Source organism: Lemur catta, chromosome 17 (genome assembly GCF_020740605.2).
Source record: "Lemur catta isolate mLemCat1 chromosome 17, mLemCat1.pri, whole genome shotgun sequence".
Taxonomy (NCBI): Eukaryota; Metazoa; Chordata; class Mammalia; order Primates; family Lemuridae; genus Lemur; species Lemur catta.
The window spans coordinates 7,127,763-7,143,865 of NC_059144.1; the positions used below are offsets into that span (position 1 = coordinate 7,127,763).

A 16,103-nucleotide genomic window follows, 5' to 3' on the forward strand; every position below is an offset into this window, starting at 1 on the left:
TGGAGGGGCCGCCCGCATCCACAGGCCCCTGCCCTGGGGACCAGCGGCCTGGTGGGACCACCCGGGCCTCGGCGAGTCGCTAGCGCGGAGGAAGAGCGCGGCTCCCTCGGGGGCCCGGGGACAAGCGCCCACCCAGACAACAGCAGCATAATCCGAGGCCGGCGCCAGGACCTCGCGGTAGCCGCGCCCCACGCTTCTCCCCACCCGGCTCGCCGGCAAGTTCCCGTGCCCGCCCCGCCCCCCGCAAGCCCGGAGGCCACGCCCCTCCAGGTCCCGCTCCTCCCCTCCAGGCCCCGCCCCGCCCCGCGGCCTCGCCCCTCCCCTTAGCCGCCCCCCCGCCCCCCGGCCCAGGGGGGCGGCGGCTGCCGAGACGACGGTTGGCGCGGGCTGCAAGGCGGGCGGCGCGGGAGCGAGCGGCGCGGCCCGGTAGGTGTCCGGGCCGAGGCGTGTGGGCCGGGCGCGCCGCCCCCGCTCTTTCTTTCTTCTGGGCGCGCTCGCGCCCCCCTGCCCGGCCCCCCGGCGTGGCCCCGGTCCCCGTCCCCGCCCCTGGCCCCCGCCCCCGGCCGGGCCCGGCCGCCGGCCCCCGCCCCGCCTGGCGCGGCCAGGCCGGTCCCCTCGGGGTCGCCGCCCGCCGCTGCAGCCTTTCCTTCTTTCCCTCTTTCCTTCTTTCATTCTTTTCTTCCTTCCTTCCTTCTTTTTGTTCGCGGCGCTCTCCACGAGCTCGGCCCGGCCCGGCGCGGGGCCTCCGGCGGGGTCTTGAGAGGAGGCCGGGGCGGGCCGCGGCGGGGCCTGGACTTCCTCTCGGACCTGGCGGGCGGCCGCATTGTTCGGGCACGGGCCGCCTCTGGGGACCGAACTCCAGTTGAGCTGCGGCCTCCGTGCAGGCCGATTGTGGGATGCAGACGGAGGGCGGCTCCAGAGTGTGCAGTGTAGACGGTGGAGACAGAGAGGGCCCCAGTGTTATGGAGTGTAGACAGAGTTGTGGAGTGTAGGCAAAAGAAGGGGTTCCAGAGTTGTGGAGTGTAGACAGAGAAGTGGAGTGTAGGTAGAGAGGGGGCTCCAGGGTTGTGTGTAGACAGAGCCAGCCTCAGAATTGTGGGGTGTAGACAGAGGGCTCCAGAGTTGTGAAGTGTAGACAGAGAAGTGGAGTGTAGACAGAGAGGAGGCTCCAGAGTTGTGTGTAGACAGAGCCAGCCTCAGAATTGTGGGGTGTAGACAGAGGGCTCCATAGTTGTGGAGTGTAGACAGAGAAGTGGAGTGTAGGTAGAGAGGAGCTCCAGAGGTGTGTGTAGACAGAGCCAGCCTCAGAATTGTGGGGTGTAGACAGGGGGCTCCAGAGTTGTGAAGTGTAGACAGAGAAGTGGAGTGTAGACAGGAGGCTCCAGAGTTGTGGAGTGTAGACAGAGAGGGACTCCAGAGTTGTGGAGTATAGACAGAGAAGTGGAGTATAGACCGAGAGGGGGCTCCAGAGTTGTGTGTAGACAGAGAAGTGGAGTGTAGACAGAGAGGGGCTCCAGAATTGTGGAGTATAGACAGAGAAGTGGAGTGTAGACTGAGAGGGGGCTCCAGAGTTGTGGAGTGTAGACAGAGAAGGGACTCCAGAGTTGTGGAGTGTAGACAGAGAAGTGGAGTGTAGACCGAGAGGAGGTTCCAGAGTTGTGGAGTGTAGACAGAGAAGTGGAGTGTAGACTGAGAGGGGGCCCCAGAGTTGTGGAGTGTACACAGAGCCAGCCCCAGAGTTGTGGAGTGTAGACAGAGCCAGCCCCAGAGTTGTGGATTATAGAACGGGAGCTGGGCCTAGAGTGGACCACCTCGCCTCTCAACTGCCTGGTCACTTGCTGGGAATGTGCCCTTGGCAGGTGACCACCTCCTCTGTGCCTCAGTGTCCTCACGGTACTGCAAGGGTTATGAGTGGCTCTGTCCGAAGCCCTCCCCACAGTCCTTGAGGGTTACTGTCATGGCTGTACCGGACTGAGCTGTCAAGGGCCCTTCGGAGACCTGCAGGGGATGGGCCCTGGGGGGGCCTTCCTAGGCAAGGCAGTAGCCCCACTAGTTCACAGTGAGGAATCTGCTGGGTGGTTTGGGGAGAAGAGGGTGAGGGTGCTCATGAGCAGGGAGGCCACCGTGGGGAAAGTTCTACAAACCCACCAAAGAGTTGAGACCTGAGCCTAGACTAGGCCAGGTGAGGGGGGGAGCAAAAATGATTTTGAATGAGAAGGAATGTGTTTAAATTTTAATTCAGAAATGTAATTATCACAGTGTGAAGTTTCTTTCCTTGAAAACTTGGTATAAAAATACCCACCTTACCCAGTGGTTTTGGGGACTTGAGGTGACAGACACCAAGTGCCCGGGCCTGACATGGGACCTTGGTGGCAGGGATGCTGCTCAGGTGGGGAGGGCTGTGGTCCAGGCAAGGGCAGCGGGTGGCTGAGCCTGCGAACCTGGAGCTGGGGTGCTGCCTGCAGGTGCACACGCCCATCTGGGTCTTCTTTAAAACTGCAAGTCCAGCTTTGTCCTTGAAGTCTCTAGAGGCTGGAACCTGCCCTCAGGCAGGCTTGGGTTTCTCTCTGGTGAGGAGGGATGGCTGTGGCAGGGTGAAACAGTGGGAGGACAGATAGGCAGGGTGGCCTAAGGGCGGTGTCATGGGAGGATTGGGAGGTGAGGAGGGGGGCACTGAGCCCCTGGCAGAGAGGAGGGGACCCAGAGCCCAGGGCTGACTTGCTCTTCCCTCTGCTCAGGATGCAGTGGAGACAGGCTGCAGGGCTGGGCAGGCCTGGAGGTGGAGTAGCGGCCCTGACCCAGCATTCGGGGCCATGAGAGGAAGGGGACACTCCGCTGCCAGCCTCGCCTGCCTGCAGCAGAAGCTGTTGCTCTTTAGCGTTCTGATTCTGTCGTCTTTTGACATTTATCTTTGTCTGAAACAGGCCAAGCAAACAGGTAGGCTGAAGGAAGAAAACAATGTGTTAGTTATGACTTAACATGGTCAGGGCCACAAGCACACGAAACATGGTAAAGCCATGAGCATTTTACATTTTATTTGAATTTGGTGGAATTCCTGTAAACATTCTGCTTTCTCATTGCGCTTGTATTAGGTCTCTGTCGCTGCTGTAACAAAGTGCCACAAATGTAGTGGCTTAAAACAACAGAAGTATATGCTCTCACAGTTCTGGAGGCCAGAAGTCTTGACATCAGTATCAGTGGGTGAAACCAAGGTGTTGCCTGGCTACATGTGCCCCGTTTGCTCCCCTTGGCCCCTCTGGAGGCCGCATCATGCCTTGGTTCAGGGCCCCACCACGGCTCCTTCCCTCCCTGCTTCCTTCATCACATCGCTGTCTTCCTCTCTGTCCTCAGATGTCTGGGATAACCTCATCTCAGGATCCTCAACTTATTCACATTTGCAAAGTCCCCGTTGCCATCTAAGATTACGTTCCCAGTGGGCATTAGGACCTGGATATCTTTGGGGACCAATGTTCAGCCTACACAATGCTTCTGACTTCACTTTTTAGTACTTCGGTTTTTCCCATTCTGTACTGAAGAGCAGCCATCTGGAGCACTTTCCCCAGGCTGCTCAGTGGGGGGGGGGGGGGGCCTGTATCTGCAAGGACCTGCGGTTTCACTGCTCGGCCCGTGAGGAGAGGCTGCAGCCGTCCTGGGAGCAGGCATCCGGGAGGGAAGCCAAGACATACGTGCTCAGGGTGTGAGTGCGAGTGGTGGGAGGGCTGGGAGGGGTCCCTCGATCCATGCTGTTTCGGGAGGTGGTGGTTACCGTCTCCCGCAGCAGTCTGATGAACTGTAGTCTCACTTCAGAAACACTCTCCACATGTGCATGTGCAGTTTTACCTATAGTTTTCAGGGAGGCCACCACTCCAGCAGTTACCAGGTTTGTCCAGGAAGGAGCCCCTTGCCGTGGCTCCAGGCGAGGAGTGCTGTGTGAGAGGTTCCCTTCCTCTGTCTCCTAGGGTCTGGACTTCGATGGGGGAGAAAAGACACAAGGAGTTTGTCCTTCGTGTTTTCCTTTTTCTCTGCTTTCTCATAGCCTTGCTGTCTCCAAACCTGTGATCATGGTGAACCCGATGTGTTCATACGGTCGTTCAGACACAAGCCCTGTGCTCCTACATGTGTCTTTCTCCATCTCCTGTGTGTCCCTTGGCTGTGACCCCGGCTGCCCTCTGGGGTGCCCCAGGAAGGGCTGAGGCAGGGTGGAAAATCCGACAGCAGGTCCTGCTTTGCCCCAGTCTGGATGAGCCGGCTATTTTCTCAGGTATTTACAGCTGTTTAAGCTGCCCTTTTAAAATTTATTTTAGATGTGATCGTTTGATTTCTCCCAGGGGTTGAGAGGAGGCTTCAGCGCTCCCCCAACCCCCCACCCCTTCCCTCCCACCTTGGCCCATCTTAATCATGTCACCTCTTGTGGCCTCAGCAGCCATTGCTCACATTGTGTGGCTCTAAGCATCGCTCATGGTTGAGCCGAGTAGTGCCCTTTAGCGCGGGCCCTTTCTCACACACCCCGGGCTGTCTGTGCCAGTCACTCGCCTGTTGAGACCACCTGTCTTTCATTCCTTCTGGGGTGCCACCCCCCACCCGCTTTTGTGGCTGTTTTTGGGAGACCCCTTTCTTCCAGTTTGTTCTGGTTTCCGTGAGACCTGGGCCTGGCGCTCACCCCAGCTGCCTGTGTGCCGCTCTGGCTTGGGTGAGTCCCACGTCTGCCGCCTCTTTCTGTCCTGCCTCACTGCTTGCTCTGCTGAAGCCTACTCTTTTGATACCTACAAACATTACATAGATTTTTTTTTTTTTGTCCTTGGTTTTTAAAACATCTTTATTTTACTCTCCAGTTACCTTTTAGTTTAGCTGGGTATAGAATTCCAGACAATTATTTTTTCAGGATTTTGAAGATGTTGCTTCACTGCATTTGGCTTCAGTGCTGTTGAGAAGTCTGACGTCCACTCTTTGTATGTGACCTCCCCTGCTGCAAGTTCATGGATGGCTCTTTTTCTCAGTGTTCTAAGGTGTCTGATGATGGCATCTGTTTTCATTTATTGTGCTGGACACTTGTGCGGCCCCTTCTGTCTGAGGGACTAAGATTTTGTATTATTTCTGAAATAGTTTTCTTCCTCTCAGTGTAGCTGTTTTCTCTTTCTGGAACTCTGTTTATTTGGAAGTTGGACCTCCTGGGCTGATTCTCTAATTTCTCTTAGCTTTTTTCTCCTCTTGCTGGTCTCTCTGATGTTTGTGCTACTCTCGGGGATTTCTTTGCATTGTCTTACAACCTTTCCATTAATTGTTTTATTTTAATTATCTTTTTTTTTTAACTTTACAGATTTCTTTTTTGTTTTGATTCTTTTAACTTAAAAAAAAGTCTTATCCTTCATTTAGAAATGTAAGATACTATCTCTCAGAAGATAATAGTGGAGGATACTTTGGATTTTTATTCTGTTTTTTAATTTCCTTTTTTTCTATTTTTCAGTAGCGTACATCCTCCATGACACCAGGGCTTTTTTCCCTCATTGTTATTCAAGGTCGCATTCAGACACTTAAAATAGTGCCTGGCCCGTACAAGGAACAGTATATAATGTTTAGATCTGTATCGTTACTGATTTTGCATGGGAGGACAATTGTTTTAACAATTGTGAGAGACTGGTTAAAATCTCCACCTGTGATGATAGATTTGTCTGTTTCTGCCTTTAGTTCTTTCGGTTTTGGCCTTGTGCATTTTGAAGCTCTATACTAGGTGGGCACGTGCTACAACGGCTGTGTCCTCCTGTGAACTGGGCTTTCTTCTGGAGTCCGTCTGTCGGTCTGATGGTGAGACCACTCCTCTAGCTTCCTCACATGTACTGCTTGCTCGCTATAGCTTTTCCCATTCTTTTACTCAATCTGTTTGTGCCCTTACATTTGAAGTGAGCTTCCTATAGAAGCAGGTAGTTGGGTCTTGCTATTTTTATCCAGGCTGACAATTTTTGGCTGTTTTTTTTTTTTTTTTTTTAAGACAGTCTCACTCTATATCCCAAGGCTGGAGTGCAGTGGTGTCATCATAGCTCACTGCAACCTCCAGCTCCTGGACTCAAGCGATCTTCCTGCCTCAGCTTCCCAAGTAGCTGGGACTACAGACGTGCACCACCACACCTGGCTAATTTTTTAAAAATTATTTTTTGTATAGACAGAGTCTCACTGTTGCCCAGGCTGGTCTCAAACTCCTGGCCTCAAGCCATCCTCCTGCCTCAGCCTCCTGAGTAGCTGGGACTACAAAGGTGCACCATCACGCCCAGCTACTTTTTCTCTATTTTTAGTAGAGATGGGATCTCACTCTTGCTCAGGCTGGTCTCGAACTCTTGGCCTCAAGGTATCTTCCCACCTTGGCCTCCCAGGGTGCTAGGAGTACAGGCATGAGCCACCGCACCCAGCCTAACTGTTGCTTTTTAATGTGAATGTTTTGTCCATTTACATTTTTTGGTGTTTAAATATACCCCAAATTAAAGTCTTTTTATTAGCTAATAAATAAGCAATAGACACAACTTCCAAAGCAGTTTGAGGTGTGGAGCGCAAATAAGATTTGGAATATTCTCAAATTTGACTTTTAAAAAATTGCTTATTATGGAAAATTTTGAATATATACAGAGTAATCAGAAGAATGTAATGACCCTCCTTGTAACTCACACTCAACTTTAACAACTGTCAGTGTCCTGTTTCTACTCTTTTCACTCCTTGCCTTTTATCTTTTAGTTTTTTAGTTTATTTATATTTAATGTGAATATTAATATGGTTGATTTATGCTTACCACTTTGTTTTCTATTAGTTCTTTTTTGTTGTACTTAAGTCTTTTCTTTCCTGTCATGTTTTGGGTTAACTGAATGTATATATTCAAAAAAATTCGTGTATATATGTAATAAGTATACGTATGAAGTATACACATACACAGTTTTTTTTAGTATTCCATCTGAATTCCTCTATTGGCTTTTTTACAGTATTTCTTTGTGTTGTTTTTTAGTAGTCTGAAAAATGTTTCTTATCACAGTCTGTTTAGAGTTGGTTTTGTTACACTGCATAAAATGTAAGAATTTTGCAGTGTTAAGTTCCCTTTACTCCCTCTTTGTGCTGTCATCATACATATTGTATCTACGTATGTTGCAAATCACGCAAGACAGTAATTTTTCCATTTTTTGCTTTAAAGATTCATGTATATCTTAAATAAATTGAGAAAAACAGTGTTTTTAATATTTACCCACATATTTATCATTCCTAGTGTGCTTCATTCCTTCTTGTAAATATGAGTTCCATCTGATATCATTTCTCAGCTTGATAAACTTCCTTTAGCATTTCTTTCCTGTTAATAACAAATTTTCCCTTTTTTTTTATTGATCAGAAATGTCTTTATTTTACCTTCGATTCTAAAGGATATTTTTGCTGGATATACAATTTTGGGCCGAGCATGGTGGCTCACACCTGTAATCCCAGCTATTTGGGAGGCTGAGGTAGGAGAATTGCTTGAGCCCAGGAGTTTGAGGCTGTAGTGAGCAGTGATGATGCCACTGCATTCCAGCCTGGGTGACACAGTGAAACCCTGTCTCAAAAAAAAAAAAAAAAAAAAAATGTTGGTTGACAGTTCCTTTTCTTCAGCCCTCTGCCTATGTTGTTCCAATATCTTCTGGCCTCTGCTGTTTCTAACACAAAGTTAGCCATTGTAGCTGTGTTGCTCCTCTGTGTGTGTGTGTGGGGGTGGTTGGGTGTGGGTGGGTGATGTGCTTTGAAACTTTTCTCATTATTTGTGGCTTTCAGCAGTTTGACTGTGATGTTGGTAGGAGGGCTTCCTTTGTATTTATCCCACGCAAGGTTTGTTGAACACCTTAGGTATATAATTTTTTGCCATTTTCAATCTGCTATTAAGTTTATTAAGTGAATTTTAAAATTTCAGTTACAGTAGTTTTTATTTCTAGAATTTCCACTTTTTTTTTTTTTTTGACACAGTCTCACTCTGTTGCCCAGGCTTGAGTGCAGTGGCATCAGCCTAGCTCACAGCAACCTCAAACTCCTCGGCTCAAGAGATTCTCCTGCCTCAGCCTCCCGGGTAGCTGGGGCTACAGGTGTGTGCCACCACACCTGGCTAATTTTTTCTATTTTTAGTTGTCCCGATAATTTCTTTCTATTTTTCGTAGAGACAGGGGTCTTCGCTCTTGCTGAGGCTGGTCTCGAACTCTTGACCTCAAGCGATTCTCCCACCTCGGCCTCCCAGAGTGCTAGGATTACAGGCGTGAGCCACCACGCTCAGCCTCAGCTTCTTTTTTATAGTTTCCATTTCTTTACTGTGATATATCATCTGTTTATTGTGATCATATTGTCCATTAAATCTTTGAACAAATGTATTAGCTGCTTTAAAGTTCTTAGCTGCTTATTTCGACACCTGGGTATCTCAGGATTAATTTCTATTGGCTTCTTTTGACTGAGTCACGTCTTCCTGTTTCTTTGACCATCTGGTGATATTCGATTGTGTACTGGACATGTGGATGGTTATTGTTGTGACTTATTCTTTCTTTCTGAAGAGTGCTGATTTTTGTTTTGAAAGTGAATTTGTCTGGACTCAAAGTAAAATCTCTGCTGCACTCTCTGCTTGGTGCCACAGACCTTCCAGCTGCCCCTTCTGCTGGACTCCTTGGAGCCTCCGTGTGTGTGGACAGTTCTGGGCTGGCCCGGGACCTGGGCAGAGTTTACAAACAGAATTCAGGACTTCTCCCTCCCTAGCTGCTTCCTTTTGAGATATCCCTCTCACTGTCCAGCCACCCTGCCATCCCCAGACTCTTTCTGACTCTTCAAGCTGGAGGATGTGGCTTTCCACGTGAGCTCCAGTTTGCACAGATGCACATCTTGCTTGGTGCAGTTCTCTTCTTTCAGCGGGTAGGTCCCTCCAGTGTCTGCCTGCTGCCCATAGTTCTCCAGCACCTTCCATAGGTGGTGGTTATATTTTGTCCCTGGTTGGAGCTTGATTTAGCACCGTTGGGGACATAGCAGACTGTCGGTTTACTGATAGAGCTGCTGGCACTGTGACTAGCAGTCAGGCCCTGGTCTTTTGTAGTTGGCTTGTTTCTCACCTGGAGAATCAGGTGGTCGGGGCTGAGCTGCTCCAGCTAAAAGAAAACTCTTCCCTTAACAAGACTTGACTGTGAGAGCCTAGGTGTTAGCCTGGAATAGATTCACTCCTCGGCTGATCTGACTGGTGTGGAGGTAGAGACCCGTGTTCCTGTCTCCCTCTGATGTGCGCCTTGAGGATGGGACAGTGGGTCAGTCTTCTGTGATTTTGCAGAGGCAGATGTGCCCTGGATCCTGGGCCTAGCCCGGGTGCACCAGGCTGGCTCTGTGGGGTTTCCTGGGGGCTGAGAAGAAAGACGCAGCTCCTGCCTTTTCATTCCCTGTTGTGTTCTTCTTCCCACCCTGTTGTCTTTTCTGACCTTGGGAACGACTTTCCTGTGCACAGTTTCTCTCTAACAATGAGGTTGCTATGAGGTTTCAGTAGGGCACGGGGTGGAAGCCCCGGCGAATGTCAGCTGCCATGCTGGTGATGGTGGCGGCTGCTGGAAGGCAGCCTGTGCCTCCGGGCCTCCCAGCCCCACTTGAGCCCCTCCTGCGCCAGGCATTGGGGGATGGTGGTGGGCAGCGGGCTCGCTGGAGCTGAGTGCAACAGAGGCCAGCCCAGGATGCATTTTCCCAGGCAGTGCTTTGGGCAGGGCCGGGAGTTTGTAGAGTCACACCAGCCATCCAAGAAGGCCGGTCCTGTGGATGTAGCATTGAGCAGCCGGGCGGCATCCTCACTGTGAGGGTTGGGCAGTGGGCTGGGGAGGAGCAGGAGTTGCTGGGCCCACCCTAGAGTCAGTTTCCAGCGACTGCTGCACCAGAGCATCCCCCACTGGGGGACTGAGATAGCAGAAATGTGTCCTCTTGCTGTTATGGAGACCAGGGCCTGGACTCCCCTGGAGGCTCCAGGAAGGACCCTTCTCTCTTCCAGTTCCTACTGGCTTTAGGCTCCCTGCCTCTGTCTCTGTGTAGCTGTCTTTGTGTCTCATCTCCCTTCGGCTTCCCTCTTTTAAGGACACTTGTGATGGCATTTAGGGCCACCTGGATGATCCATCATCATTGCTTCATCTCAAGATCCTTTAACTGAAGCCCATCTGCAAAGACCCTTTTTCTAAATAAGTTCACACTCGCAGGTTCTGGGGATTAGGCCCTGGTGCCCTTGGGGCCAGTGTTAGTGCCACCAAACCCTGCTGAGACCTGGGGGAGGTGAGGAGCCCCCCAGGGTTGTGGCAGGGACTCTGCTCTGGCCACCCTCCTCTCTCATTCCATGGGGTCTTCCCAGCTGCCCTGCAGCAGGACTTTGTGCGCTTGCAGAGTACCGTTGTCTCCTCAAGAGAGTCGGGAGCTGAGAGTAAGGGTCTCCTCAGGCTCATGAGGACGTGAAGCAAATAGCGACGTGATGCTCGGGTCTTTCCCTCTTGACTCCCGGAGGGGCGAACAGGTGTGGGTGGATGGGTGAAGCTCGTACAGGAGTGGATGAGAAGAGCAGATTTCAGGCTTTCCTGGCAGGCTGGGGCCTTGTCCTTGAGGCTGGGGGCTGGGGCATGGTGGTGGTGTTTCCAGGCAGGGTCGCGGGAGACCATGTAGGCACCAGTGCGTGTGGTGGACTCACCTGCTCACCAGATAAGATGCTGCCTCGTGGTGTTTGGGACATACTTACACTAAGAAGTCCTTTGTCATTTGTCTGAAATTCAATGTAACTGGGGTCCTGTATTTTTGTTTGCTAAATCTGGCAGCTCTATTTATAGTTTCACTTTGCACAGGTTTAAAAATCACAAACAGAAATGAATATCAAGTGGAGATGAAAAGGGAAAATCAAATAAAAATGGAAAGGAAAATTGAGCTGGTTTGACCGTTGATGTTTCAAAGATTCTGAACACTAGTTTGTTTCTGGAATCGAACGTCACTCCATAGTTCCATCCAGGGCAGAGGGGAGTTGTGTCCACTATCCCCAATAAGTTAGTGACCAGGCCAGGCCCAGAGTGGGCCGAGGGAGCTGGCAGGGCAGGCTCTGCCCGACAGGCTACAGGGTTGGGTTGGTGCCCAGGACTGAGCGTGGCCCCTCAGATGGATCCTGGCTGTGGTGTGGGTGGAGCTCCATGTTTGAAAGGCCCATAGGCCTTAGGAAGATGCCCGTGTGCTGAGAGTGGATGGCAGGCACGGCCAGAGTGGGACCCAAGGAGGACATGGGGTGTGAGCTGAGCCACAGCAGGGGTGGGAGGGAGCGCTGTTTCAGCAGAGAGTCACTTCACAAATGACACCCTCCCGTGTGTCCCCACCCTGGCCTGCTGTGCACTGTGCACCGGCCTGTCTGGCCACCGCTGGTTGCCTGTTCATAGTTGTTCATCTGGTGCTGCTGCAGAAGCCACCAGACAGCTCCTGACTGCGGAGTGAGTGAGCGGCATGGCCTGGACTATGGGGAGTGGGTCTGACTGAGGGGACAAGGTGAGGGAGGCCCCTTGAGGTGGGTTGCGGGGTCAGGCTGGACCCAGTGGGATGAAGTGTTAGGCAGGGGTGAGGGATGACGAGCTGGTGGCTGTTTGCCAGAGGAAGGTGAGGGCAGGGTGGGTGGGACAGTGGGTGGCACCAGGGCGTCCAGTAGGAGGTGTGGCCCCCACTCGGGGTGAGCAGTGGCATGGTGACCAAGGTGGGCGAGGGAACAGGGCTGGCACTGGGCTGCGGTGCTGGTGGCCCTGCCTGGGGGCTACCTCCCTCCTGCCCAGCTGCCTTCTGCCCTCAGTCAGACCCTGCCCACATCCCTTCATGTGTAGAAGGTGCTCCTATGTCACATGAATTGAAAAGTTATTTCAGAGTGGCCCCTGTATCTTTGTGATGTCCTGAACTGGCAGTAAAGATATTCCAACGCCTGTTCGCACCTGTTTCCTGGAGGCTCTTGGCTCTGTGAGCTCTAGGTACATGGAGGAGTCTGCAGGGTCTCCTTTCCTGGGGAGAAGCCCCTCTCTTCCTCGAGCGCGACCTTGCTCTTGAGGGAGGGGGGAGGAGGAGCTGAGCTGACCTGTCTTCCTGGGGGCCTGGGACCCCCACCCAACAGCTGTGCCCTCATATGTTCTCTTGAAGGAAGAAGGAGCCAGAGAATCTTAAGCCTGCGTTTTAACTTTCTTTATTTGAGAAGTATGATGTTAGCATAATTGTTTCTTCACCTTTATGTTATTTTCTGAGTTCCATTTCCTGTTGCTATTGCTTGGCTGTAATAATAGTCTATATTCATTTTCTGATGTGTTCAGAGAAATGAAGCATTTTTAAAGTTGGCAGTCTTTAGGTTCTTCTTTTCCTCTCTTATTGCTCTCTCCTAGTTATTCATATTTGCCATATTTCCTAGTTCTAAGAACGTCTTTACTTTTTGAGTAAATTCTTTTCCCTGTGTTGCTGCATTGAATCTTTCTGAGGCTGGGAGAGGGAGAAAGGGGCCTTGCTCCACAGCCAGACTCGAGGTGCCTTACATATGTGTCCCGCTCTTGGCCTCTGGGTTTCTTTGGACCTGAAATGTTAAAACCTCAAGAATTGACATTTTGTAAAAAACCCCCACAAAAACTTTGCACAATGACAAAATGTTGAACTGGAACATTTTAAGTATGGCACTCTTCAGTTTAGCCTAATAAATTATTCAAAAACTACACATACTAATAATTTTGGTGGCTACTGACCTGCGTCCTAAACTGAGGCTGTTTATGTTCAAATTTGAGAGCTGAAGCTGTCGAGGAATTGAGGCAGACTCTTTTGAACCAGATGAATAATTTTAGAAATGCGTACTTCCAGGGCGGTCTCCTTCCACACAGGTACTTGCTCGTGTGCGGTGGGAAAGGAAGGCAGCCGGGGTGTGTTGGGAGCCCCAGTCCTTTTTCATTTGAAAACCGGGATAGTTGGGCTTAGCTTGTGGGATGGTGATCCGTGAGGTAGTTGTTTTTAGCTAACTTCTCCCATTCTGTAGTCAGGTTGTCTCTGGTGCCTGCAGCGTGGTTTCCTCAGTCACGTCATCACAGATTAGATTTTAGGGAACATTTTGAAAATACTGATCATGCATTGCCACCTAGGAATACAGACAGTGCTGTTTTGTGTTTACTTATAGCAGGAACAGCATCAGGTGAAATGATAACGTCCACATGTATAAGTGGTTGTCTACTGCTGCGCAAAAAGGTGCCCGAACGCAGCAGCTTGCAGCAGCTGGTGTCTGCTGTCTCCGGGTTCCTGTGGTCAGGAGTCTGGTGAGGCTCCCAGTGGGTTGTGATCCAGGCACCAGCCAGGGCTGCACTGGACGAGGATTTGCTTCCACACATGCTAATGTGGCAGTTGGCGGCCTCAGAAGATCCACTTCCATGGTCACTGATAGCGCTGTTGGCAGACTTCACGTCCTGGCTGGCTGATGGCCAGGGACATCCATTCCTTGCCAGGGGGGTGGCTTCCTAGGGTAGCTCACAACCTGGCAGCTGACTTCCCTCAGCACGAAGGAGGATGAGGGTGAGCAAGACGAAAGTGACAAACTTTTGATAACCTGATCTTGCAAGTGACAGCTCATCACTTTTGCCACATTCTGTGTGTTGGAAACAAGTCACTAGGTCCAGCCTGCGCCCAAGGGGAGGGACGTCCAAGGGCTGGGTGACCAGGAGAAGGTGTCATGGGGCTGTCTCAGAGGTGTCTGTCATATCCACCACTGGTCCCAGTGATTCCTGTTCCTCCCACATGCAAAACATACCCCTCCCCCATCCTTCCGTGACAACACCAGCTCAGAGTCCTCCGCTCATTGGGTAAATGGGTTCCAGGTGTGGACGAGGTGCCCGGTTGCAGTTCCTCAAGAACAGCTCCTGGAGCACACTCTGTCTTGATCTGCAGATGCAGATTAAAGAGACAAGTGATCAGCCCATCCTCCACACCCATGATATGGTCACGGAACAGACAGCAGAACCCCTGTAAACCGACCTTCCCTCATGGTGAGGGGAGATGGGGTGCAGAGAGGACTCATAGGTGTGCAGGGGTTCTGAACTCCGCCCTGGCAAATGTTGGAGGTTCCTTGATTAGGTCTCAAGATTTGGGAATAATAGCTCTCCTGTGTCTTCTGTGCACCCCATTGCTCTCTGAGCTGCGCTCCTGTTCCTGACAGATGGCACCTGTTTGCAGTTGGGCCATTTCCTCAGCCTGCTTCTGTTAACCAACCCACCAGGGCCTCACAGAAAGCTAATTATTGAGACAATGCGGATTGTGAAACAAGAAAGGATTTATCACAGGAGACATGCTACTGGGAGGAGGGAGGTGTAAAGTGCCTCAAATTGGAGGTGAAATGAATAATGCATGGGGGGAGTGAGCATCACTATGTGTTTGGGGTGAGTGCAGGGCATGCAAGCGCAGTGAGAAATCAACGTTAGTACATACATCCCATGATCAAAAAATGGTGGGTAAGTCTCTCTCAGGGCAGGGATTTTAGTAGTATAACGAGTGAGGGGTTAATATTGGTCATTCCTGCAGAGGGGGGATGTGGGGATGGTCGACTCAGCTGGTCCTTGGGCACAGTCTGTGCTGAGGTGTTGCTTATCTTGTCTGGACAAACAGGTGGTGTAAGCCTTTGTATAATAGTTACCTTGTGGCTGCACGGAGGTTCCAGCATTTCTGGGGAAAAAACTCAGAAGAAATGCATCAGTGCATCAGAAAGTTACAAAGTTTTGGTCAGCAAATCTTATTGAGTCTGCTAAGAAACTGCAATTGCTAAGTTACTGGTGCTGAGATAAAACTCAAGGTCCACGATATCACCAATTCGAGGCCACTTAGAGTAGCCAGTTCTAGCCGTAATGTGAATGCTGAAAGCTCATTGGAAACAAAAGGGAACTAAAAGTACTATTTAAAAAACATTTTCTTGCTTATGGAGACAGTTACACTTCCTGCCGGTAGGACTTTGGGGGTCCAGTGCCCACTTTTCATTTTGTACTGCCTCTGGTCTCTTTTAGTTCAAGCTGGCAGTGTTTCTGCTGATACAATTTTCTTAAAGACTTTGTGGGCCTCCTGTGAGTCTCAGTGGTGTTCACGCCATCAGACAAGCCTTTGAGATGAGCCCTTCTGTACTCCTGAAGGGAGGAATGATGCCCATAAACTTCCTAGAGGCCCAGTTCCACAAGAGGGTCCATGAGGCACACACTTAATCTCTTTAGAGGGACTGGTCTGTTCCTTCAGTTACACATAACAGTCTTCACCTGACGTCATGTGGGCGTAGGCCCCACCTTGGACGGGAGCAGAGGTGTGAGCAGCTGGCAGGAGTGAGCAGTGAGCAGGAGCCATGGGCGGTGGGCTGCTCAGAGGAGAGCCGGGTGGCAGGAGGTGCGACGGCGATGACATGAGTTTAGAGGAGGGTAAGGTGAGAAGGAGACATACAGGTGAGCTCTCCTGGGAGAGCCGCCCCACAGGGCAGCGGGAGTGCAGGTGTGTGGGGGAGTGTAACTGGGAGCCATCCATGGTCGTGGAGCGTCACTCCTAACCTTCTCCTGGGTCATTTAGATTCTGTTGGTACAATTGGAGTTTGATGTTGGGGCTTTCTGTCCTGCCTTGCTCATAAACAGGTGCCCGTCAGTCAGCTACGGGTCTCTGAAAGCTCTTGGTGAGTGTTCCGTTCCTCAGGTGTGAAGGTGTCAGCCTGCCCTGGCTTTCAGCCTCAGGGTTTCCTGCAGGGCGGTTAGGTAGGCAGCGCTGCCACAGGTCACATTCAGGGAACCAGTGCAGGTGACCGAGCAGGCAGCAGGCGTGGGGCTGGCCTTTGGAGCCCCGCCTGTGAGCACTGTGCGTCAATTTGTGTGGGGAACGTTCTGGGTGGCTCTGGTGGGTGAAGAGTCTCTCGCCTGTGGATGTGGACCTGGCACGAGGCAGACAGTGCTTGCCGGGGAACTGGGTCTGGAGAGGGGCGATGGGGTGACGTGCTTGGGGTTAGGGGTTGGGGGTGGACTCCAGCTTCTCTGTCCGTAGCCTAAAAGGCCCTGTCACTTTAGGCAGCTTGGAAACGTGCCCAGTGGAGCTTGGTCGGTCTTCTGTCTGGTTTCTGTCCTCCC

The 16,103-nt window shown here is 51.3% G+C and overlaps 1 protein-coding gene across 3 annotated transcripts in view; it reads left to right on the forward strand.

Annotated features, from left to right (window-relative positions):
• The first annotated feature begins 361 nt into the window (after window positions 1-361).
• Window positions 362-16,103, forward strand: part of RGS12 (regulator of G protein signaling 12) — a 139,391-nt gene continuing 123,649 nt past the window's right edge. For 2 of the 3 annotated variants that reach the window (XM_045528224.1, XM_045528225.1), the window contains exon 1: window positions 362-426. Coding sequence is in view for 1 of the 3 variants with exons in the window: in XM_045528226.1 (XP_045384182.1) it covers window positions 4,241-4,261 (21 nt within the window). In the remaining 2 variants the exon portion in view is untranslated. Of the gene's footprint in view, window positions 427-4,018; window positions 4,262-16,103 lie in introns of those variants that run through there. The other variant, XM_045528226.1, reaches the window with a different exon arrangement.